Here is a 27626-nt window from a genome sequence, read left to right as displayed (position 1 = left end):
CCGTGTTACGCGTGCGCAGAGGACCATGTGTACAAAAAGGGGGCGTTCCTAAATCTATTATACCGATATTATCAAATTAACTTAGCTGTATGTACAATATAGAGTGTCACTCATTTAAAATGGAAACACCCACATTGTTTATTTGAAGATTAGTAACTTAAAAGATAGATAAAAGAAAAATTTACGTCACAAAATTAATAAATAAAGGTTACTTTCACACATTTTAAAATCTAACATCAGTAAAAGAATGAGAAAAATTATTTGAGACATTTTTATATATGTAAATATTATATAAAAAAAGTTCAATTTTATATTTTTTGTACTTACTTTACTTCGAAGATTAGTTGAAAAAAAAGTAGAAAAATAAATTGTTTGAAATATAAGATCTTATATTGAGAGGTGATTAAGTTATTGAAAGAGTTAAATGTGCGCACAGAACCAATGCGCACAAAAAGGAGGCGTTCCTAAACTGTTCTACCAAAGTAACTTAGCTATACCATACACAGTGCGAAACACTTACATTTCTCATAATTCGATTTTCATGAATAGTACCTCAAAAGATAACCATAATAACTATTCAATAAATTTCTACTAGAAAAATTGTTTAGGATTTTGTATAATATTATAAATAATAGTTCTTTGAACTGACATTTTTGGTATTTAATCTTTTTCGTAGGTTAGATGTTCAGAAGAAATGCAATTTTCTTATAAAAATTGACTTAATCTATTTATCTCAGTTCTTAATTGTAAAAAATGTAATAGTAAATCCCGGTTGGTTGATATAAAAAAAAATTTAGCATGCATGCTTAAATAAATAAAAAGGGTATCGTTTAGTTTTGGTAAATTATATTTATTCATATAATTTAAAGATAATAAGATAATATAAGAAGATACATAAAAAGGTTTGAATAATTTTAATTTATTTTAATCAGTTTAATAGTAGAAAAGTAAAAAAGAAATATGTTAAATAGTCAGACCGGAATAAAACGAAACTCTACGTTGTGATTTAAAAATTTAATCAAATAATATAAAATGTTATCCTGCACAGATGTAACTTTTAGAATTTAGTTCCTTGAGACATATTATTTTTTTTTTAATTTTATAAAGATTATTTATATTTTCGAGTAATGTTAGTTCATTAATAATTAATTTTTAGTTTTTAGATTAGCCAGGTAATTGAGAAAACTTTAAATTTATGCCATTTATGAGAAAACTTTAAATTATTAACTAAAAAATAGTTACTTAAAGAGTTTAATTGCTATTTTTTAGATTTTCTTCAGGGTGATACACCTAACTGTTTCGTTTAGTTGCAGCTATTACATGATATTATCTATTTTTCTAAAAAAATTTCAATGTATTGTCACTGATCAATCAAAAAGTTATACTAACTTTGAACTCTATAAATATTATTATATTTTTTACGCTTCTTTCAAGTTCATTAGTGGTAAATGCACTAACAAAGAAGTATCTTATCAAAAGCTATTAACACCATATAAAAACGTGTATTGTCACAAGCATGCTTAGAATGGTGTCAAATTACATATTCGACAAATAATATGATTATATATAAATTGACACAAAATTGTTTTTAAGCTATTTAATGCATATTATAACGATATATAAGAGTAGAATAACCAACTTTTCACATTTTTGATAGTTTTTCTCTACTATTTGTTTTAATTATTAATTATGATACGATATCAAAAATGAATAAAATTCTACGCTAAATTTTAGTGCAATATTATGGTGGTTGAACTTGAAATAATCAAGCTATTGACATTTAAAGAGGAAAAAAGTAAATGAAATTATTAAACACCGTCAATAAACGAAAATTGTTTGAAAAATTTATTAACTCAGAAACAGATGAAGATAATTTATCAATTCAAAATGTACCGCCAGAATTTTACATAGAATACAAAAATTCAATAATACTCATAGTGCACCATTTAAAAATAATAAAATTAATGTCACTTATGATTGAACGAGAAAACAGATAATATCTTATTATAGCTGTAACTTAAACTTGATATCAATGTGTTTTTTAGTTCTTAATAAACTTCTAATAAATCAAATCCCTTAGGTTTATCACCTCGTATATAATATTGAAGAAATATTTAATGGTATGTGTTTGTTATTAACCATGGTTTCTTTACATTTTAAAATATTTAGATCTACGTTAAATTTTCTAACAGTTTAATTATTCAGATTCATCAAATACGCCTGATTGTATTTAATGAATCTGAAAATATAATATATTATAGAAAGAACGAACGCAGTACTCCTTAGAAAAATGTGTCCGACGGAAGTACATGAGGATAACCGCACAGGATACGTGATCTGTGATGTGTAAGCACCATTTATATCCCCGAAATTCCTATAAATAAGTTCGCGATAGTGATCGCGTGGAAACACGCACGAGCTCGATGTAAAATAGGACCGATTTCCGATACCAATTTATATGAAATTGTATCTCGATAAAAAAAGAAGAAGTTCAAGGAAGCCAATGTCTCTTCGACAGGACGCGCCAGTTTGTTTCTTATTTTTCCCCCATTCGACCTCTCATTCGTTCGTTCGTTGCGGGAACGTGATGACGTTAGCGTTCCGATAGATACCTCCAAACCTCCAAACCTATATATATATATATATATATATATATATATATATATGCGTTGCGATAAACGTTAAAAATTCGTATTGATTGGCGTTTAAAAAATGAATGGGGGTAAATAAACATTCGGCTGCATTCACTGTAAACACTCGTCGGGTTTAATCTTTTTGTAAAATCGTTTCTGTTCAATGATTTAAATCCCAATATAGTAGTTCCAATAATATAACGTAATCCCCGTAGTATCGAAATTAAAACACAAAAGCAAATCCAATACCTACATCAAACATTGAAATGTTAACATGAAACATATTAATTGACCGGAGGTGAGGATTTTACGGAAGCGTATTTTACGATCTTTTTTATTCTTCTCCGGATATTCACTCGATAATGCTATTTGAAAGTTTGAAAAGGTACACTGTTGTATTTGCTTAGTTAAAAGCATCAGATTAAGCACACACACACATGCAAACACGGCATGAAAATTAAAAGGCTTTTAATTTTGCGAAATGTTTAAAATTTTCAGCAGTAATGGCTTGATTATTGAAACGGTACATTTTATACAAATTCATATTTCCAGCGTTGATTTTAAAATCATTACATTGATATTCTACAAGTTGTTGGAGTCGTAAAATCATCGCTTAAAATAAATAAAACGTTCTTGCAAGTTTTAATTCGACATCCGTGGAAAATGCAACAGTAAAACTAACTAGTTCCATTCCGATGCTTTTGACTTAATAAAGGTGCTAGTAAAATTGCCTCCGTCCTGTAATTGAATTGCCAACGAATTACCTCTAATGGACGCCTATAATTCATATTGGCTACGATCTGCTGCTTGTTTCGTATTGATTTACGATGGATTGTTTATCGGTCCGTTCTTTTATTTTATTGTGAATCTTTTACTTTAGTTCTTTTGGTCTTTTTTTCTATTAATTTAAATTATATAAGTTGTTAATTAATTGGAAAAAGGAACTCTACACAAAAAAAGAATTGATTAATTTTAGGTTGTTTAATTAGTTTAAAAGCAGGAAAATAAAACAAAACTAACAGATCTTAGATGAATTGAATGGAATAAAAGGGAACACAAGGGATTTAAAATATTGATCAACATATATTATATGAGTTTATCCCACACAGACGCTGTTTTCAAAATTTTAGTTTCCTGAAACATTTCAATATAAAATATACATATTTTTAAAAATTTTTAATTGATTAGTTTCCTGAAACATTTCAATATAAAATATACATATTTTTAAAAATTTTTAATTAATTAATTTTTATTATTATTTATTATTGTTGATATTATTATTATTATTTATATTATTATTTTTAATATAATTTTTAATATAATTCTGTTATTTTTAGTTCTTAAATAATACTCTTCATTTATTTAATTACAAAAAATTTATATTAAATTACAGATAGTTTTTGTATATTATATTTCATGTATTCACCAAATTTCACAATTTTCATTAATTTTATTAATAAATTAAAATCCTTTTTGATTTTATTTATTTTCAACATTTCATATTGTTTAAAAAATTAAAACATTTGTTATTTTTTATATATTATAGAATGTTTAATTACTTTAAATATATAATTTATAATTTTTTATTTAGTATTTTAGATTTCTCATAGATACAATTCTTTTTTTTTTTCTAAAATTTAGTCTATATATTTTTTTATTTATTTTAAATTTCAGATTGTTTAAAAAAATATATTTTTTCTTATTTTTTTATGTATTATGAAGTATTTAACTATTTTATGTGGTTTTAAATACTGATTTATATTTTTTTAAATAATATTTTAGACTTCTCATATTTTTCATCTGGGTACACATTGTTTTATTTATTTAATTTAAAATTTTCAGATTGTTCAACGAATTGAAACTTTGTTGTTATATTTTTTTATATTACAAGATATTTAACTCTTTTACTTCTTTGAATACCAATTTGTATTTTTTAAATGGTATTTTAGTCATCATAGTTTTTAAACAATTTTTTCCAAATTTGTTCTACACAAAAATTAAAATTTTTGTATTTGTTTTATTCATATTATAGGATGTTTATTCATCATATTTGTTAAATATACTGTGAAAATTATGTAGTATAATAATATGGACACTTGTAAAATCTATGGTTATATTAAATACTTGATAAAAACTTATCATAACCAGAGAATTATTGTTTAAGAATAGAAAAAAAGTGATAAGTTCGTTTCGTTTATCTTTCAACATTTCAATTTCCAATTCTAACGAAATAGTACAAAGTCGTTCAACTATTGGAAATCGAAAGGAAGTAAATTCGAATGTACCATCAGAAAATTAAATGATCATCGGGGAAATAGCACTTTATTTCCTCAATATCATAAAATTTTATGCTGTATTAGTTGAATCGTTCCGATATCGTTGGAAGGCAGGCTTTCATCAAATTAAAAGAAAAACAAACACGGCCTTAATGTAAGTGGAACAGATACAATAACAATCAAATGTTGGACTGCAGTCGAATTTACGTCCTCAAAAACTGATAACGCCGTCTGTATAATCCAGAGCGAAAATGTATTGTCTTTGCAATTTCAGTTTTTATTCGACGCTCCGTGCCACTGGACAATATTTTACGGGAAAACATCTGGCTAAATTTTCTGCAAGTGGAGGTAAACGGTTTAGAGAGAAATTGGATTCTCGAAGAACTTACATAGCGTTGCCATGCGACCGATGAATAAACTTGCTGCTGGAAATAGTTGACGTACGACTTTAGTCTGTTCCCGTTGCAGGATGGTTTATAGAAAACATGACTCTAGAGCATGCAGCACGGAACGAATCTTGTCACACTGCGACAAAACCGAAATGGAATTTAATTTTACACTAACTATACTTTGCACACGTGTCGCAACTTTGTCTCCGTGCATTTAATAACTTAATTAAAATATTACGTCATATATTTATGTCTGCATAAATCATAATGGAAATTAATGCATGCCAAAACGACCACCTTTGAAGTCGACTCCTTTAGATTTCGCGTAAGTTTTTATGTTTTATTGTGCTCCATTAAATATGTCTATATAATTATAAAGTCATAATGAGTGTTGTGTAACTTTTTATTTAGTAAATATATCGAAATGAAATTTTGATAATTTATAGCTAACACTTCTTTGACGTTATTTGAATTTTTGAAGATTTCCTAGTTTGGGCAATCAATCAGTATATGGGCAAGTGTTAAGGCAAGTGGAGCATTATGATGCTTCGACTTCGCACTCCGACTAACAGGTAGTTCTGGATCAGCTTTTTGAGTCCAACTCTTAATTTGTTCAGTAATATTTGTTACTGGCAATATTTAGAAATAGGCTTCCTTGATTTTATCAATAATTTGGATGTATTGAGTTGACTTGTCGATTTATTCCTCGATTGTTGCCAATTTTAATTTATTAGTTGTTGAAACCTGGCATATAATAAACATTATAAGTAGACATTTTTTGGCAGTGATAACATCTATTTTATTATATGACATATCAATGTGTGGTGATGTTCAGAGGAACGTAATTTTAAGATTTTTTACTGTCTTAATCACGAAGGTTTTTAATGCTTCGCTGAACTGCAACCCAACTGCTGATTTATTTAATATCATGTAAAGAACTTATTGAATATGTGTTTAAACTTTATAGTTATTATGTATTGTTGAAATTTGTGGTGGTCATTATTTTGTTTCATCCAATCTAAAATTTTTGTTGAAAAATTCAATTTTCTCTTAAATCTTGTTAAAACAGACTAGAATATTAAATTGGATATTAATTTGAATATTACTTAATTTAGTCTTCAGTAAATTAATTGTAAGTAAACTTGAAATGTAGGTTCAATCAATATAATTTATGATTGCTTATAGACCAAAATTGAATAAAGTTAAGTTATAAGTTACGCCAGTTTTGTTTGCCAACAAACATTAAATCACAACATTTATGAAAATCATTTTAAATTACTATCAAGCAAACTTATTTTACTGTAACTGGATTATATAAAAAATGACAATTATTACCAAAATAAACTATACCTGTAAAATTTACACTGAAGTATTGACATCGCAAATACTTCATTTATAATTCAGTTTTAAACTGATTGTCTATTTAAAACACACGTAAATGTCAAAACCGATTTCAAATTTTCAATCACCACTTTGTGAGCATTTGTTTCCTAAATGGCAACAATTTAATCACTCCATCGTCAATTACAGTTACACTTTATGAGAGTTCGGATTAATTGGAAACGTTAAGTACATAAATAAATAACTGGAATGGTAACAACAATATTAAAATGTATTAGCTGATTATGGAAATTAGTCTAATAAGCCAGCCACACACATCAAACACTAAAATGACAAACACGAAACTATAACATAATTTCACAGGTATTGAATAGATTGACAAGCTGCACGACCTGTTTGTTGTTATCTTAATGGTAAAGTTGCAAGTATTAAACTTGTCAGCAAATCATCGAAGTATCGATGCGAACTTCATCGTAAATTAAGTTAGGGGGAGTTATAATATAAAGTGGCTGAGTTTTGACCCAGTAAACGGCGTTGGTTGCAATACAAACAGCTATCTAGACAGAATGTCAATATATTAAATTCCCTTTATCATCGATGTGCTCCCGTGCAATTCATTAATAAATGCGGAGGGATTGTGCCGCATTCATCGTTTATCGATTCGTTTTAAAACCTTTCTGATGCCGATTGACGAGACATCGACACGTTGTTTTATGTTAATCGTTCCGTTATCAGAGAAGAAACAATAATTAAAAACGCGTGATTCGTTTTCGTAGCCGATGTAATTCAAAGAATTCGCTTCTAGTAAACTGAGTAAACGTCGTCTGTGAAATAAAAACACATACTGCCTGAAAGAACAATGTTATTACTTTACATAAAGCTGTTTGCCAGCATGTGATCAAACGTAAAGCATAAACTTTTGAATACTCGTTGTTATTCAGGTTTCTGTATATCCTCGTGCACATAGCCTGCATAACAACGAGACGGGGCACGGAGATTATAAAATAGTTCCGGTCTAAAGTAAACCGCACAACCGTTTTCCAAAGTAGCCGGGGTTATTGGAAACTTTTATTATGTGCGGAGTCGTATATAAGTTAGTGGTCCGCAGCGGAATTACAACTTTGCTACTTTTATGTTAATAATTCTTTGAAAGCTGTGTTAATTATGCGGTCTAATAAAGTTTATAACGTCGTAATGCAAAAATAAAATAACACAATTTATACGTGATTAAATAACAAAAGCTGAAAGGTTGAACAGAAACGTTGATTAAAACAAGTTTAATGGTTTAAGTATTTAGTGCTGTCACACCTGTGACTATTGAGGTTGGGGAGTAGTTTAAACAAACACAGATTCTAATTATTATAATATTTGGATCTGTTTCTTCAAATTGCAGTAATGGTACTCCGTGTATGAAATATCGTATGGTAACGCATCTGCAAGGAAGTACTATATCTAACCTTAAATTTCAATGTATGTTCACTTTAGTGTAAATAAAGTAATTTTTATTGGTTCTGAAAATGTATACTTTTATACCAAACAACGGGAAATATGCGGGAAATTGTACTATTTTATTCAAAAGAAATTTGCAGTTGAAACACATAGAATTTTTGCGGTAACAATGCTCTGTAGGATACGATATGCAGAGACTGGTTTCAACGCACTAAAAATAATGATTTTGAACTTGACGATATAGAACGTTCTGATATATCGAAAAAATTTTAAGACAAATAATTGGAGGAATTACTTGATCAAGGCGGATTTCAAACGCTGATAGAACTTGGAAAAACATTACAAGTAGGTAAGCCAACGTTTCAAAAGTTAGAAATGATCCAGAAGCAACGACATTGGATGACATATGATTTGAAGCCGAGAGACGTCGAACGGCATTTTCTCACGGTTTCAACGGGAGAAAAGAAAAGGTTTTTTGCACTGTATTGTGACTGACTATGAAAAGCGTATACACTACGATAATCTATAGTGTAGAAAATCGTGGAGTAAGCCCAGACATGCATCAGTATCGTCCGCAAAACCAAATATTCATGGTTCGAAGCTTCTTTTCTGCATTTGGTAGAATCTGTAGAGTGTAATTTATTATGAGTTGCTCAAACTGAATGAGACTTTCACGGGAAATCGCTATCGAGTCGTAAAAAAACGACCGCTATAAGAATAGAGACACAGCAAAGTTATTTTGTTACATGACAATGTTCGGCCTCTTGTTGCAAAATCAGTAAATCTGAAAACGCTTCAATGGGAAGTTCTACTTCACCCGCTGCATTTACCTGACATTCACCTGTTCCGTTCGATGGCACATAGCCAGGCTGACCAGCACTTCCATTCTGACGAATATTCTAAAGAATGGATCGATTATTGGATAGCCTCAAAATTCATGCGGTTTTTTCGAATTTAAATGGAGCCAGAAAGATGGGAGAAAGTAGTAGTTAGTGATAAGCAATACTTTAAATGAAATAGTTTTCTTCTTTGTATTTTAAATAAAGCTTTTATTTTGTAAAAGAAACAGTGAGAACTTGTTCAAGGTCCTAATAATATTTATTCTAACTTACGCTAAGGGCCATCTTTAAAGATGGAGATGACACTAACACTGACTACTGACAATCGTCCTTATATTATCTCTTGCTTCTCACCAGTTAGTCATATTTTATATTTTATTTATTAAAACATGATCCCGACGATTTACTTATTCAGCATGTAGTACAATCAGGGTCAAATATATTATTACTATAGACAATAATAAACGGAATGTTTTATTGTCCATATGTGACAGTACATTATTTAGTGAAAAATACATAATAATAAATTAGAAGTTAATTAATAATAATTTATTTGAAGTTAAAATAGAAATATTTTGCGTATCAATCGATAACTTAAAAAAACTAATGCTGTAATTATATGAGTTCGTACGGAAATTAGTGGTCTGGAATAGAGTTACGACTTTACTACCTTTGAAGGAATTATGCCATTTAATAAAGTTTATAACATCATAAACAGAAATGAAATAAAATAAATGTTAAAAGGCTGAAAAGAGATGAGTTGATTGAAACAAACAAATACTTCACGTAAAAAACCTTAATTAGAGAAAATTACACAATATTTTATTTGACTTTGAAACAGTTATTTTGTTAAATAATCAAAAAAGTAATTGGTTCAGACAATTTGTTTATTTTGTAAAAGCACATTTGTGTGGTTTAAGTATTTGCATAATTAACTGTCGCTTAGAACAATCGTCCGATATCCTTTCTAATGTTAAATAATGTAAGAATTGTGTAAACAAAATGAAAATAATGTTGGCCACCATCCGTGAAGACAAAGGCAGAGCTGTAATCATTCGAGTCGAATATAAGTTTAGCGGACCGGAGCGGAATTACAACGTTGCTACTTTTATGTTAATAATTCTTTGAAAGCTGTGTTAATTGTGCGGTCTAATAAAGTTTATAACATCGTAATCCCAAATAAAATTAAATAATTTATACGTGAATAAATGATAAAAGCTGAAAAGAAATGTGGTGATTAAAACAAATGTAAAAAACCATTATATAGCGAAAATTACATAATACTGTATTTGAAGGTAAAAACAGAAATATTTTGATAAATAATCAAAAAAGTAATCGCTTCACCCCTTTTCTAAAAGAACTAAGTATTAGCATAATTAAAAGTCACTTAAAACAATTAGGCGATATCCGTACAGAAAAACAATATTAAAGTTGTATCAACAAAATGACATGATGTAAAGACAAATTGAGCGCTGTAATCATTTAAATTAGTGCTTTGCAGGGAAATTACAACTTTAATACTTTTATATTAGCTAATCGTGGCTCAGTGGTCGAAATCCTCTAGTTATTTGGAATATTTACATAATTTAATTTTCTTAAAAATAATACAAACAAAAATGAAATAAAAATTACGTTCTTTGAATTTTTGTATGTGTTATTCTTACAGAAAACAAAAATGCGGACGATATAAAAAAGAATGTATTTGTCTTTGACACTTATTTATTGTCATCGCAAATACAGGCATAATTGGAAACTGAATTCTTTGAAAGTTAAATAGTAAAGTGGTACGGGAATATACTAAATATATATGCGGAATCAAAATTTTCTTATTGTGAGGGATTCAACTTATAACTCGACAATCAATAGTATTACGATGCATAAACTTGATGCGCATTCTTGTTCTATTGACTCATGCTTCTTTTGCATTTAAGTTTCTGATGAGTAAGACGATGCAATTAACTTTGAATACAAACTTGGTGGTGTAAATCACTTGAGCTCAATTCAAAAACTTAACTTCATATTAAGTTTAAAATATTGTAATCAGGAAAAAAAACAATAAAATATGATTAAAAGTGTTGATTAAAACAATTACATGTAAAAAAAATTATTTAGTGAACATTATATAAGATTTTATTTATAGTTAAAACAGAAATACTTAAATTTCTAAAAAAATTAATTGTTTCACACAAAATGTTTATTTTGTAAAAGCTCGATGTATGATTTAAGTATTTGTCACTTAAAATAATCAACCGATATCCGTTTCTAAAACAAAACACGAAGAAAAGGCGAGTGCTGCAATTATTTATAATTTTAGTTGTAAAATTAGAGAAACAAATACAAAATATTTAAAATATTATCCGCTTAATTTTAATTGTTTAGTAATTTTATTATTTTAATACACGACAAACTTTATACTAATATATAGTGTGGCCCATTTGAAATCGTGATATCTCCATCAAATTTGGTTTTTTGTTCCATTTTGCTAAACTTTTTTTACAATTGTAAATCTTAAAATTATATTCTTATAAACAAAATGTCACATTTTTCGATCCAATACGAAAAAGTAACTGGGTAGACATGAAAATTGAAGATATCATGCTAGCCATCATATCTAACTATATCGCATTATTGGCATTAAGGATCTCCTGGAATAAGCATATACCAAATTTCAAAAAATATGCATTAGGGCACACCAGAAAAAATTCTTTAGTTCTTTTCTCTTTTCTTCTTTAGTAGTTTACGTTCTTAATATTAATATTAATACTTATTATTTGGAATTTTATTGCGTTTTAACAAATTAGCATGTTGCAAAAATTAATACATATAGGAAATTGACAGATCTAATATGATTTTTCACTAATTCGACTCGTTTATAAGTTATTGAAGGCTAAAGTTCAAGTTCAAATGGTATATGATGAATCCCATAATAAAATAAATAAAAATATAAAATATGAAATATTATATTATATGTTCATCAAGATATCCAATAACTAGTTAAAAAATATTGATATGATATTTTATGTTTTTGAGCCACCATTTCTATAAAATATAAAAAATTGTGAAAGTCGTCATATACCAAAAAAGGCACAAAATATTTCTTTTGGTACACGCTATTATGCACATTCATTATTCGGTGGAAAAATTATTTTTAAACAATCTCTTCTTATCTTATTTTTCAAGAATGTTGAAATATTATACTTATAATACTATACTTATACTAATACTTTAATACCCAAATTATATTTACTTCCACTAATCGACTATTATATTAAATGCATTTATTATTTCTTTTTCATAAATTCGTGGGAATCTTCTCAATTGTTGTGGGGTAATTTCCATAGATGATTCATTAGTTCTGCCACGAACTTTGAAATATTTTCTTTATTTATATTTAATGATGAATGAACTTAATAATATTTGTTAAAAATTTAATATATTGTTTGTTTAATATAGATATAAAGGAAAATTATTTAATTTATTATTATTAACAAAAAAATTAAATAAAATTGTTTCTCTAGTTTTGCTCGATACTATATGTCGAATATAAGTTAGAGGCCCGCAGAGGAATTACAATTTTGGTACTTTTATATTAATAATTCGTTGAAAACTGTATTAGTTTTGCACTTATAAATTTGTTGTCTCAAATAATAATAATGCATATGTGCATAAATAATAAAACACATGCGGATAAAAAAAAAAATAAATTCTTCATAAAAAATGCATTATTTGACTGAAATTATAAAAATAATAATAACAATTATCCATGAAGACGGAGCGAATATTAATATTACTTAAAAAATAAACCATCTAGTTTTTTAACCATGTGAGTAACACAGAAGATGCCCCGCCGATAATTTTGAGTAATGCGGTAATCCACATTTTCAAATTGCGAGTTTATGTTACATTAATGGATTAAAACGCAACATATCACGCCGAGTGACAATTTATATGCACATTACCGTCCGAGCCGAGTGACGAAAGAGCACGTCGCGACGCGCCGCTCCGATCTGGAGTCCGGTGCCAAATCTTGGGCATAAAACGGTGGAGCTTGCCAAGTTTTTCGCTGCCACCCCGACGAGGCTCGACATCGCACGCCGGTCCGGTAATTTAATGCCTCCCGCGGGATTATATCTTACTGACACGGCAAAATTCACCCCCGAACACTTCCTTTTTTTTTTGGCCGCCCCGGACCGCACATTAAAAGGTGGACTGCATTGAAATGCCCGTGTTGATAATATAGATATCAGGACGTATGCTGAATTTATTGCCCGCTGATCCCGACTACCCGAACGTGCCTCCGGAATATTTAACCTATCTCGGCGCGAATTTATTATTTTCTATATCGATTGCGGTCACTATTAAATCACCTTTTTTACCGGTTATCTAGGTTTGCTTCGGAATTTTATGGACCCTCTCCATGTCTAATAGTTCATCATGGCCCTTATTTCGTTTGGTTTCAGGCAAGATAAGTTACTCTGTTTATTAGATTATTTTAATTTTCATGACTCTATAAAAAACATAGTTTTTTAAATTTTAAAATATATTTCTATTCTATGTTCGTGGCCCACTCTCTAGAGAACAGTGTAATCGATTTGAAGTTCATAAATTTATCGAGGCTATTGTTGTTAAAAGAACAACAGTCAAATATAAAATTAACAGTTTCAGAGATTTTCAATAATTTAAAGAATGTTTGGTGTAGATAAATAAAAAGCTTCACTGATTTTCAACTTTTACAAAAATTCAGTCAGGGTACATAAAAAGTCAAATAATGATCAAATTACTAAACAATTCTCTAGATAAATGAATTGAAAACACGTCTTGTGACGTCATTAACTTACTAGTCACTATTAAACTTTCAATACCCCTTGTATGTATTGCGTCATAAATAAATAAGTAAATAAATAAATAAATAAATATTTTTTTCTAAAAATATTATTTTTTGCTGCTTATTTAATAATAAATTAACTTTCAATAGGCGTGAACGTGTATATCCTGTATTCATATATTATATAAATTAATGTTGTTACACTAACATAATTTAACATAACTAATGTGTTTAATATAATTATAATAATATTACAATTCAAATTTGATTAATTTAGTGTGGTCGATTTAGTGTTAAACAATAATAAATATTACTTGTGAATATATTCTGTTGTCCTTACTTAGATATTTGTAATAATCCACTATAGCAATTTTGATACTGTTTATTTATTTATTTGAACTGAATTACGAAGAAGGCGTGTGAATATAATTTATAAATATTCTAGTGTTTGTCAATTTAGTCATCTCTGCATAACAGTAAAATCATTTTTTGTATATTGTTTCTTGAAAAATTATATAATTGAATATTTATCATATTCTTATTTTTTAAAACTTAACTCAATATACTACTTAAATGAACTCGCTTAAAAATTAGTAATTAATTTGTATCTCTCTTTATTATATTTGTATCGACCGAGGTCACTATTAGATTAACTTTTTTTACCGGTTATATAGTTTTCCTTAGAAATTTTATTGACCCTCTCCATGATTACTAATCAGTTAGAAATTGTAGTGCTTAATTCGAATATTTTAGGCAATGAAAGTATCTTGTAACTTATACTACTTTTTTAATTTTTATATCTCTCTAAAGAATGTGATTCTTTAAATTTTAGATATATTTTATAATTCTGTGTTCGTAACCCGCCAAAAGTCTCTGGAGAATAGTAGATGATATCGATTTGATTTTTTTCTAAGTTTATAATCCTATTCAGGCTATTGTCGCTACGAACACAGTCACAGCAACTGAACATAAAGTTAATAATTCCAAAGTAACAATTTCTAAAAATCTTAGTGCACATAATAGTTTTACTGATTTCCCGTTTTTACTAAAATCAATTCATAATTGTATAAAAGTAAAATAGTGATAGAATCAGTCTCTAGTAATTCCTAGACAAATGAGAATTAAACACTGAGCTTAACGAGCATTGAAATCAAGGCTTGTGACGTCAGCGGCTTTATCGAAGGGAATTTGTCGAAAAATATTTTGTACTATTTCTTTAATAATAAAATAATGTTTAACTACTAATATGAACTTCTTGTATTTATATATTACATAAATTAATGTTAGTTACATTAACATAATTTGACATAATTTATGTGTTTATTTATTATAATTATAGTAATAATTCAATTTTGATAAATCAAGTGTGGCTGATTTGTCATCAAACAAAATAAATATAGTTGTGAATAAATTCTATAATCCTTACTTGGATATTATAACCCACTTCAAAAATGTTGGCTGAATTGTGATTATGTTTGTCGCACTATTAAATCACCTTTTTTATCAATAATCAAGGTTTGCTTCGGAATTTCCTAATATATTTATATCTAATAGTTCATCGTATTGCTTATTTCATTGCTTCAGACAAGTAGAGTCATCTTCATCGTAGGTATTGGTGTAAGCATACTTTTTCGATCCATATTCGAGTTTTTAATTTTTACAAAAATCATCCTGATTGATACCAAGAAATACAATAATGTAAAACTGTTAAAAGAATCCTAGATAAATGAGAATTAAAAATACGTTAACGAACCTTGAAAACAAGAGAATTCGTAGCTGGAAAATACATATTTACGGATAAAATCGTATTCAATATTCTGTGGATGTGTTAAATCAAAATAAATAAATATAATTATTTTACTCTTCAATTTATACATTTTTCTAAAAATAATATTTTGTACTGTTAATTAATAATAAATTAAATTTTAATGGGCTACTAACGTAAATATCCTATATTCATATATTATATAAATTAATGCTTGTTACGCTAACATAATTTAACATAATAAATTTGTTTATTATTATTTTAATTATACTACAATTGAAATTTGATTAATAAAGTATGGTCGATTTGTTACCAAACAATAATAAATCATTACTTAAGGACATATTTCGTAGTTCTTACTTAGATATTACCTTTACCATAACCCATTGTAGAGACTCTGATACAGTTTTTTACTGTATGTAATATGGAGGAATGTTTGTGAATATAATTTATGTTTCTAGAATATTGGATGTTCTATAATCTGATCTGATCTGTCTGGTTATAACTCTGTAAGCAATAAGATGCTTAAATGGCTCAATTTAAAAATGACTGATCAACTTTTATCGAATTATAACTGAGTGAAATCATTAATCTATTTTAACATGTTGCCCTTTGTTTTCGGCGGTTAAATAAATTTGTCCCCGTTGTGGTGGAACCAACAAAAAGTTATAACAAAGTTATTTGCCGCGGTTACTTTTCGCCACTTTCGTCCACATCTTAAAATTTCATCCAATCTTCGCAACGATAAAAGTTATTTTGTCTTTTTAAATCACACTAATACATTTATACTAAAACACGTGTGGAAACTTTGTTAATTCTATTATAGTTTTATTTGCTCCACAAAGTCTGGGGAGTTTAGTAAATTGTATTAAAGCTGTTTCAATTTGCCGCGCCCCGGCACGGTGGGTATAGGGGGCGTAATTGTTCCAACTCTCCTGGTTACATGAACTTTTTAAATTTATTTTTTCAGCCTTTAAAACACGTACGGCGGACTTGATTAAAAGTTATCACAACGTTCGATTTGGACATTGAACTTATTCACAGTATACGAGAACGGAATATGTTTAGGGCTGAATTTCTGTGCGAGAATGAATGATTTTTAACATTAACAAACGAGAACAATGCCCCATTTCAGTTGCTTATTCAATTATTGCCGTTCTTAAAATTGTCAACAATGGAACAAGCAAAAACAATACCTCACGATAAGAAATAATGGATATTGAAGCCTTCTTAAAATTATCTCCCCCTTGCTCTTTCTTATTAATGTTTGTTCACTTCGAAATAGGTCAGAAATATATTTCTCTCGAATTATTTTTGCTTACATTTCTGTTGTGTGTTTTATTTATTTTGTACAATGACTATAGGGGATCCGTATATTTTTCACATCAATTAATTTCGTGTTTTGATGAAAAAAAGGGATAAACAAGAAATATTTGAAGAAAGAAAAACAACAAATCTTACCTAGTACTTGGCTTAATAACATTTATGAGTTTCAGTTTTTATTCGTTACAGCAACTAGGATATTTCAAATAATTTTAATAAAGATGATCATTCTGAAGACTTTTTTAGGATACCTATAAACAATAAATATTAAATGCTTTGTCCTTTCTAAAAACTGGGGGATCCCATCTTCCATCAATTGTGTAATGGGCAGATTATTAGTTAATTAACAGGGACAGGCATTAATTTTTAAGATGCACAAATACATTATTTAGACCCATAAACAAGCAATGTTCAAAATTTCAGCATGTTCACACGTCCCGCTGTTACACAGAACCGGATAATTCTGATATACACAAATGACTCCGACAACATTGAACATTGTTTTCTGATATTTAGAGTGCGGCAGACACTAGTTTGTGGTGGTAATAAAGTACGACGTGTTTTACAAAGGATGACAGGATCCGATAGCCGGTGAAAACTCCGGCCAGTTCGCTCTTGTGCGGCTGCCCATATTATGTAAGCTTTTATTACGTAACGAGGGTATAAACACTACTTACTGAAGCGATATGAAGTTTTGAATGCGGTATTTTGTAAGGGAAAACCAGCTACCACTCTAATGTCGTTAAATTCTATCTTGCTGTATAAAAATGACTTTTGTGAAAAAGAGATTCTGAAATCCATGTTAGAATCTACAATTATATCATATAACGTTTGCGGTCTCGTTAATATAGAGAGCGAATTCGACGAAAAATGTAAATATGGTCGTCTGCCGACTTACTATTTCTTTGTCACAGTAGCAATCCAGGTTTAGAATACCGGTCTGAATGCTTCTTTCCTACGTTCTATCTGCCTTCTCCTTCCATTTTTCATCTTCAAACAAATTCTTTGGCTTTATCAATCAGATTTTTCATTGGTCTCATTACATTGCATTACTGATTCGGATGCATTTTTATAAATCGATCTCGAATTTGAATGTGACATAAACTGCGAGGGCTCCCATCTTATCTTAAAACAATTCGTTTCCGTTTCCCCGCCATTTGCACATTACCTAATAAAACGAACGGCCCCTCCGAACCCGAAATAAATGTTTATAATAAAACACTCGGATCATTTCGTTCCGTAAATCAAGAGCAGTGCTCCGCGATGGAACTTAACGGAACGGGCTGCGCCCCATAAATCTGTTCCATTTGTTTTGCGAGAGACCTGATAGACTGCGATGACAGTTCCATGACCGCCCGCGTTTCTGTGTGACGGGCGTCGCCGTCAAATCGCGCAATTCGCGAATGGGCGTCCCCGATTATTCCCATGCATCGGTGGATTTCACGAGAGTCGATCAAAAGGAGCGGGCGATAAAATGATTTGCGAGCAGTCTGAACGAAACAGGTGAAAAAATACTGATACGTGAAATCTGATTTCTGTGTTGTTTATTGTTTTATCCTGTTTACTTTTGTGCTTTATTCTGATTTGATTGTTGCCATTTTGAAATGGGTTCTCCAAACCTCGCTGTAGTCAAATTTGTTCTTTTGTACAAATATATCATCTAATTCTATAAGTATTTATAAAATTTATTGTTTGAGAGCATCTAAAGCAACAACTCCCAAATCTAATAAATAAATTAAATTGACAAAATTTCATTTCTTTAATCTACGAGATGGAATAGAAAAGCTCTTCAAATTTTACTATTCCCAAGTTCTCCACAAAGTAAATGTAAGTTTTTGAGGAATGTAGGTAAACAATTTTAAAACCGTTTTCTTTGCACAAAATCAGATGGTTCAAAATCAAATTTCAGATCAAATTGATGTGGAGAAGAGAATATTTGACATTTTATGAATGGAAGTTAAAAAAGTGTAACTTTCCGTCTTTTAGTGCTATTAATGTCAATAAAAGATCCCCCGACGCCCTTGATACTTGTAGATGGAACGATTTGTCAGAGAATCGCAGCGTCAGACTATATGGAGAGAAGAAAAACTATAAATTGAACGGAATGTTGATTTTAAATTGACACAATATTGACAGAATAATTGATAAAGATAGGGAACAAGGGTGTAGAACGTTTTGCAGGAGAGAATGGGCCCGATTCAGTTGTAAATGAGACATATGTTATTGCACGCCGGCCGATTCCATTTCCATTTCGCCCATTTTCATCGTCCCTCATCTTTATCAATACGATAAATCACCGACTTTATGATAAATGGACAGGCATGGGGGGGCCCTGTGGCGAAAAGAATAAATTTGAAGGCGACTCCCGCATCAAAGATTCACGGCACAAAAGCCGGAGTCTTTTGTGCTTCAGCGAATATCACTCGGTCCGGACACCGAAACCCTGATCCCGGACCCGGACTTAATAGAGTATCCGAAGGATGAGTTTGTTTATTTTTAAATAAACCCAAAAAATCCAGACGACGTACCATTGCCCTTATTTTTCTCTTCGGCGTGTATCGACGGATTCCACGGAACTTTGAATATGCCATTAGAAATTCAACTGTGCCAATATGTATTATTTGGTATCATTTTATAAAAACTAACGGGTTATAGTTAAATACTCAGTTTATGACCAATTTAAATAACTTTGCCTTAAGTTAATAACTACGATGTAATATTATTATAAAATACAAAGTCGTTGAAAACAGTATTAATTAAGAAAATCTAAATATGTCTAAATTTTTCCTGAAGCAAATATAACCCCTCAAATTTATTTTTTTTTCTCGTATTTTCGTAACCTTTAGTTTAATCTTCTTTAAATTTGGTATGTGTTATCCTACACAACAATGATACCGTATTATACATGCTGAAGGGTTCTCCTCATTATCTCGCCTATTTTTATAACTATTAAACTATTCTTTGCAAATTTTAGAAGAAAAAAGGTACATTTGATTAATTCTGATTGTCATTGTTTATTATGAGATATTTCAGTTTTAATATGTGAAGAAAGTTAAAGTGATTTTCGTACAATACAAAGTCAAGTGGTTATAATAAGATATTTTTGATTAGTATTGATAATTAAAGAATAAAAAAGTACATTTACTATATTAATTTCAATTTAATAAGGCAAATTTTGTAAATTAATATATTTATTCTTTTTTGAAGTGAATATTCTATTCAGAACAGTCTTTGCTCATTACCAAATTTTTCAATTTCGTTAAAATGCATTTGTTTTACGTATAATTGGACTATGTTATTGACTGGCAAAGCATAGACCCTCTCTTTCATTTAGCCCCATACTGTAAAATCTAACAGATTAGAGATTAAAGATCTTGGGTTTATCGATAATAGTAAAGATGCAGTTGTTCTTTTACAGCTCTCCAAACTACCGAATGCGATACATTAGTTTGTTGTGACAAACGTCTTGTACTAATAGTTGTATTTACGTCAACTAAATGCAAGATACACTCATTTACAACTACTCTAATTTTTCTTGGTCTTCCTCTATCTGTAATTTTACTTCATAATGCAGATAATGTACCTGTTTTGCGTAAACGTCTCTCAATGGAAAGGTTTTGAAATCAGGTAAATTTTTTCTAAGATACTTCATTTGATTTTAGAAAATTGGAATCGGAAAATGGAAATCACTTTTATTTTCTTCAAATATTAAAACTGAAATAATCAAAAATCACTGTGGTAATTAAAATTAATCAAGTAAACGTTTTTTTTAATTGCATAAACAAAACCTGAATATACAATGACAAAAAATAATGCGAGAAAAATTTATTACATTAAATTTTAGAACAGTACATACCAAATTTAATCACGATTGGAGCAAAAGTTATATAAATATGAGAAAAAACAATTTTTGAAATTTGAGGATTTATATTTTCTCAAAGAGAAAGCAGGGTCTATATAATTCGGGTTGGACAATCAAATTAAAATAATGGAACCAGCGTTGTACATGTGTGTAGTATTCCTTTTCTTGTCATAAGAGGTTTATGTTGGCAAAATAATTTTAATTAGCTATTCTCTGAAAGCAATTTAGTTGATAATATTCAGTACATATTTATTATACAATACATTGTATCCATTACAAATATTGATTATAATTTCACATAAAATGCAAAAGCAATACAATTGGAATTTTAATTACATATGCACGTTTAAAATCCAAAATCAAACAAACAATGAGAACGTAGTTCATTTAGTGTAACTTCCGTATGGATACGTTTAAATGCGCATTTTATTTACAAATAAATTGAAAATCAAATCGATTGTTTACGGTTTGTAAACGAACCGTTTTTGCAATAAAAATTTAGTTTATGAAATAATTTAATTTAATTTCAAAATGATATTTTGTATTATTAAAAATTAACAATTACTAAAACCGTTGTTATTAACGTTAAGTCAAAATTTATCGTAACAAAATATTTAACTAAATTTTACAACACAGTGAAAAATATTGGGCGTGTAAACCAAGAAATTCGGAATATGCAATATTGAAGGAATTGTATACGTGCACAATGTCGTATATCGCACTGAAAATATGAACAAGAATAAGAATAGTGGTCATATTTGCCTCGTATATCTATCCTAGCCTGTCGATGTCTGATTCCATTTCGCTTCGACCGTCTTGGTAGACGAATAAATTTATTTATTGCCTACGATATGTATTTGCAATTTACAAAAGTGCTCCCGTACTTTCGGCCCAATCGGAAAAGTGAGTAAGTAGTCTTTTCAGGCTTAGTTCTTTGAATAACTTGATTCGACATTATGGATATCGATTTTGTTTTATTGGCTTTATAATTTCGATGGGCCCGCGATTTTCCACTTAATCGAATCTTTATGGCTTTTATTACCTTCCTCCAGTATTTTATAATAATTTAATTGGATTGATGCTAATGGACTTTTTTAAGTGCTTCATTGTGATGAAGCAAATCTTTTGTAATTAGGCTTTAATGAAATATTAAAATATTATTTTAATATTAAAAAATTGTTTATTCTTATCTAATAATATCTAATAATAAATAATATTTTTTACATTACTATTTTAATTATGGTCTCATTATCTGTTTAAGCTACATAAATCTTTTCCACAATGTATAATTTTATTTTTTTAACGTGCATAAATGTGCAAATAAACTTATTGATTGTAATCATTTTTTCTTTGCAGGCCCGTGAAGGAATGAAATCCAACACTGCCACGCCCTTCGCTTTTTACCCGCATAACAGATAAATCCACCCAAATTAATAAACGATTTAATATTATATAAACTTTAAAATACCAATATTGATAATATCTATTTAAATATAAAACTAGTCCATTCGTCGCACGAACCGAACCCGAACCATATCAATACCAGAACAAACAAAACAATTTAAACCAACAATAACGAATGTTTAAATAAACAGTGATTGATAAAATGATTGCTGGTAATTCGTTGAACAAACATCCAAAATACGCGCACGAAACAGAGTAACACAAATCAAAAATTTGTTGGGCGGGAATTAATCGGAAAATGCAGAGACCGGCGGCCAGGAACGCGGCATCGACATCGAACGAAAACCCCCTGGGTCCGATGGAGAACACGCTGAGCTGCCTGTGGATAGCCACCCCGGTCGCAGCCACCGTATCCATCGTCGTTGTGCTGGTGGCTATGGTCACCAACCAGTGGTTGCACACCGAGGAAAAGATGCACAATCCGTCGTACAATGGCACCGGCGACAAGGATTACCTCGCCAAGATGACCGTCTCCGGATTGTGGATGATCTGCTTCACAAACCGTAAGTTTTTATTAATGTTTATGCGTCAATTAATTTAATTTTATATACGTTTCGAACGTGCCGATTACAATGTACAAAAGTTGAATAAGAGTTCTACTAGGGGATTTGTAAATATGTGCAGTCAAAATCGAGAACTGGTGTTGATGGATGAAGTAGAAGGAATATTGTTTTGGACTTTCCCCATCTTCGATTTCATGATTTTTAAAATATTCTTGTTTAATTCGTTGATAAAGTTGTCTATTTGTTTTTGATAAATGAAGAAGTTTTAATGATATTGTTTTAGATTTCTTCGACTTGAAAGTTTTTTTCTATAATTCATTGATAATCACTTATCGTTTATCCATGTATTGCAAAAACGAGTTTTTCCTGTTGAAATTTTCTTTTTGTTTTTATTAGTCAAAGAAATTGAAATGAGACTAGCTGGAAGTCTAGTTTGTTATTCTGTTTGAAATCCTGCATGCAAGGTAGATTTTTCTCAATTTTATGTTAACAGATGAAGAAGGTTTAATGATACCGGTTTAGTCTTTAGATCTTCGCCTTTAATTGCTTTAGATTTTTTTGTATAATTTATTGTCAGCTAATTATTATCCATCCATGTATTGTACAAATAAATTTGACTTACTAAAATTTCCTCTTTGTTTTAATACAATTGAACTTTGAACAAATTAAGACCATCTAGAAGCGTGGTATCTTATTCCGTTTGAAATCCTGAATGTAAAATAGATCTTTCTCCACCTGTTGTTGATAGATGAAGAAGTTTTAAAATATTGTTTTAGTTTTCATCATCTTCCACTTTAATGGTTTTTAGAAAGTTTTTTTCTATAATTCATTGATAACTAACGAAATTGAACTTAGAAGATAATGAGACTATCAGATTCTGAATGTAAGGTACACTTTTCTCAATCTGTTGTTTATAGATGAAGAATGTTTAATGATATTGTTTTAATTTTCATCATTTTCGTCTTTAATACTTTTTTTAAAGAGATTTTTTTTTACAATTCATTGTCAACTAATTATCATCCATCCATGTATTGTACAAATGAATTTATTTTGCTCAAATTTTCTTTCTGTTTTTGTAAATTAATGCAACTGAACTTTGAACATATCGAGACCATCTAGGAGCAATTTGTTATTTCAATTCTATCTCAATATAAGGTAGATCTTTTTCAATTTGTTGTTGATAGATATTTTATTTTAGTTTTCATTATCTTCGACGTTAATAGTTTTTAGATTTTTTTTTTAATTCATTGTATTGTACAAATGAATTTGTATTACTGAAATTTTCTTTTTTTTTTTAACCGCATCAACCACTTAAGGGTTATTAGCGAATATGTATATACAGTTTTACATTATATTTTTTTGTTTTTGTAAGTTAAAGAAATTGAACTTTGACTAAATCGAGACCAACTAGAAGTCTAGTTTGTTATTCCCTTTGAGTGTAAGGTAGTTCTTTTACAATTTGTTGATAGATAAACTAGGTTTAGTGATATTATTTAATTTTCACCTTTGATTTTAATAATTCTTAGTTTTTTTATATATTACTAATTGTCAACTAATTATCATCTATCCATGTTTTTAAAAATGAGATTTTTAATGTAAGGTAGATATTTTAGACCTGTTATGGACAGATAAAGTAACTTTAATGATATTTTTTGGGTTTCGTCATTTTATACTTTAATGGTTTTAAAAAATTTTTCATATTTATTTCACTTTCAGCTAATTATCAGTTCTTACTGAAATTTCCTATTTTTCTGTAAATTAAAAAAAATTCGAACATCAGGAAACTATCTGGGAGTTTCTTGATCTTCTTACTTTTTGTCTCTATGATTTTAATGATTTTCAAAAAGTTTCGTATTTGGTTTACAGACAACTAATTATCATCTATCCCATAATTGCTCAAGTGGATTTTCGTTTACTACAATCTCAATTACGTTGTTGTAATTTAAAGAAATTGAATTGTTTTAATTAAGTTTTCATCAACCCGCCGTCTAAATGGAAAACCGCCGTGGTTAGTCAATGAATCAACCCTTACAAATATAAACCTATTCTGGTCTTTTTGGACGCTTATAGCGAATCCAGTAAACTCGCCGAAATACATTTACTTAATTTGTCTTCACGCAACACAATTTTTAACAGTAAATCCATCTACGGTAGCCAAGGTAAATCCCCCAGTAAAACGAATCTGCCACGAACCCTCATTAGTTGCGTTTTATTTTTGTCCTCCGGCCATTCCTCTAACTTTCGTTAAACACACACACACAGAGGGGTAAAAGGGAACAGAGAGAATCGTAGACGAGTCACAAAAGCGCGTTTATCTCTCTTACGGATATCTTTAAATAGAGAACAAAATGCCGCGTGGCGATACCATCGAGAAACCAATGGCCACTCGTATTGTTTCTGTTTATTTGAGAAGGACTCGTTTTGTTTCAATGGACACAGGGATGGAAATAGTTTTAATTTGACATTACGGCCCGAGTCTACTTTTTCGGTTGTCGCTTTATTGTTTTATGTTGACTGCGATGGCTTTTCTCTTAATACCGTCCCGCATGCTTTCCGTCCTGATGACGCTGGTTAAATTCAGCTAACGAGATTTTAATTTCGTTGAATTATTTTAATGGGCTTTAACGTATTTAAATTTAATAAAGTGCTTGCGATTTTGGATATTCCTCCGAACAGTGGAAACGCTTATGTGGATAAGTTGATCTTTTTGTAGGATTGCTTATTGCTACGTGTTCTAACGAGCTTAAGAATTTAAAGCTGTCGAGTTTAAATTTGTTTATGAACTTCGGTCATTAACTACATACATACCATACTTAAACTTATTAGCTAACAGAAATGTACTGAATGGGTTTTTAGTAATGTATTTTTTCCTACAGTTCCATACATGCAGTATTGTCACAAACTATAAAAATATATAAATAGCTACTATCCTGTATATACAAATCTAATATAATTTATATCATTATGAACACATTGTATATAAATATATCGGTGAATATTTTTTGTTTTAAAAGTAATTCTGTTGGTTATAAATTAAAAAACTAAATATTCGGCTGGCAAAATGTAGAGCAACTTTTTAATAAATGTCACCAATTCCTACAAAGTCTACAATAATGTTTAGTTCTGCAGTATACATCAATGTAAATTGGAGAGAAAAATCAATATCGCTTGACGATTGAGACTAAATAAATCGATTGTAACTCGTGTTTTACAATAATTTTCAAGATTTGTAATGTGAAAGGAAAAAATAAAATTGGAAGACCAAGAAAAACAAAGAGGTTTCAGAATAAACAAATTTTATCCTACTCAAAAAACGCTCCTTTTCTGTGTTTCAGCAAAATAAAAGGTCTACTTGAGTCACAACTTGGAATTAATGTTTCCCCAAGAACCGTAAGAGATGGATTACTATAGGGGGGTCTCATGTGAGAAGCCAAAAGCCACTACTATCAAAGAAGAACAGGCGAGTCAGATTTGAGTTTGCCAGGTCCCATTTACATTGGACTTTAAATGATTGGAAACGGGTGATCTGGAGTGATGAATCCAGTTTAAAATGGTTAGAGGTGATGAGTTTTTATACGTAAGGCGACCTATTTATGAAAGTATACCATCCCCACTGTTAAACACGGCGGTGGGTAAGTAATGGTATCGAATAGAGATTATCATGGATCATTTTATATATAACATTAATTAAAACATTATTTTAAGTAGTATAATGACCTGAAACTCACTTCAAAATATTTGTGGCATTGGCTTTTAAGGAAAAAAAATTAATGTTATGAACTGGCCGTCTCAATTTTCCGATCTAAATATTATTGACCATTGCTTTCCATGAAAAAAGGTGTTGGAAAGTTATTTATATTAATGGGTATTTTATAAAATATTAGTGTAGAACTAATTAAAATACTAATAAATTACTTGTACTAATAAAACATTAAATTGCTTAAGTTGCTCTACTTTTTGCAAAACGACAAACAAATAATTATTAGTAAAGCCTTTTTTTATCAATATTTAACTATGTAATTGTTGAATTTATGAAATTTATTGAATTTATGAAGTAAGTTAAACATTAATATATATATTTTTAACATAATAACCAGGACCAAAATTATTTGAGTTTTAAAAAAGTTGCTCTACTTTCTGCCAATACTGCCAATAGATGGAATAATCACGTACGTGTTAAGGAATATAGGAAATATGCTTTTGATAAACATATCAGGATCATAATTTGAAAATGATATTCCACAACGGAACATCCTGGACATAAAGCATATATACATAGATAATGGACGAAGACTTTTTGAAATAAAACAATACCCACGTTCAGTACAAATGTAACTTTATGCATTCAGATGTCAAGAACGCTAACGGGAACGGTTTATTTGTGTTACAGTGTGAAATATCCATTTTCAAATAAGAATTTACTGAATAAATGCAATTTTAGGTGCATGTTTCTTTTCGGTTAATTTATGGGTTACTCGTGAAATGCATTTTTTCGCTGTTAAGTATCACTTGACAACCTTATCAAATAAATGTGGCTTATTTATATTTCACACTCAGCGTCTTTAAGCTGAATATTTCAAAGAGGTGAAGATGAATTTAATGGGATAAGAATGTCTTTTGCTTCGTATCCTTCGCTGTTTTACTGTTAATCACAATATTGTTTTCAACATGATAAATACATCTATACGGTTTTCCATATTTTAACAATCAGAAGTGTAATGTTATTCAAATCATGTCCAAGGAACGTCTATTTCGTTCAAAGACGCATTTTGAATTCAATATTTATTACTTACTAAATCATTTATTGCATTTAAGAGAGATTTATTGCAAGGAAATAACTGTCAAAACGCTTAAATTTACAATCCGCACACAAGATAGCTACTGCCGTGAATTCGACCCCGAAATCCCATTTAGCTTCGCCCTCCCCGCATTGCATAACGTTTATCTGAGTCTAGTC

General features: G+C 29.6%; 1 protein-coding gene across 1 annotated transcript in view; it reads left to right on the top strand.

The window, feature by feature from the left end:
• The window catches only part of LOC109599535 (voltage-dependent calcium channel gamma-5 subunit), a 310643-nt gene that overhangs the window by 80929 nt on the left and 202088 nt on the right, over nucleotides 1-27626 (top strand). The window contains exon 3 of the mRNA XM_049961210.1: nucleotides 22059-22669. Within this exon, the coding sequence (XP_049817167.1) occupies nucleotides 22405-22669 (265 nt within the window). The 5' untranslated portion in view covers nucleotides 22059-22404. The remainder of the gene's footprint in view (nucleotides 1-22058; nucleotides 22670-27626) is intronic.

This window comes from Aethina tumida, chromosome 1, assembly GCF_024364675.1.
Source record: "Aethina tumida isolate Nest 87 chromosome 1, icAetTumi1.1, whole genome shotgun sequence".
Classification (NCBI taxonomy): Eukaryota; Metazoa; Arthropoda; class Insecta; order Coleoptera; family Nitidulidae; genus Aethina; species Aethina tumida.
Note: the sequence above shows the minus strand (reverse complement) of the source record. Positions and strands in the feature narration are given on the sequence as shown.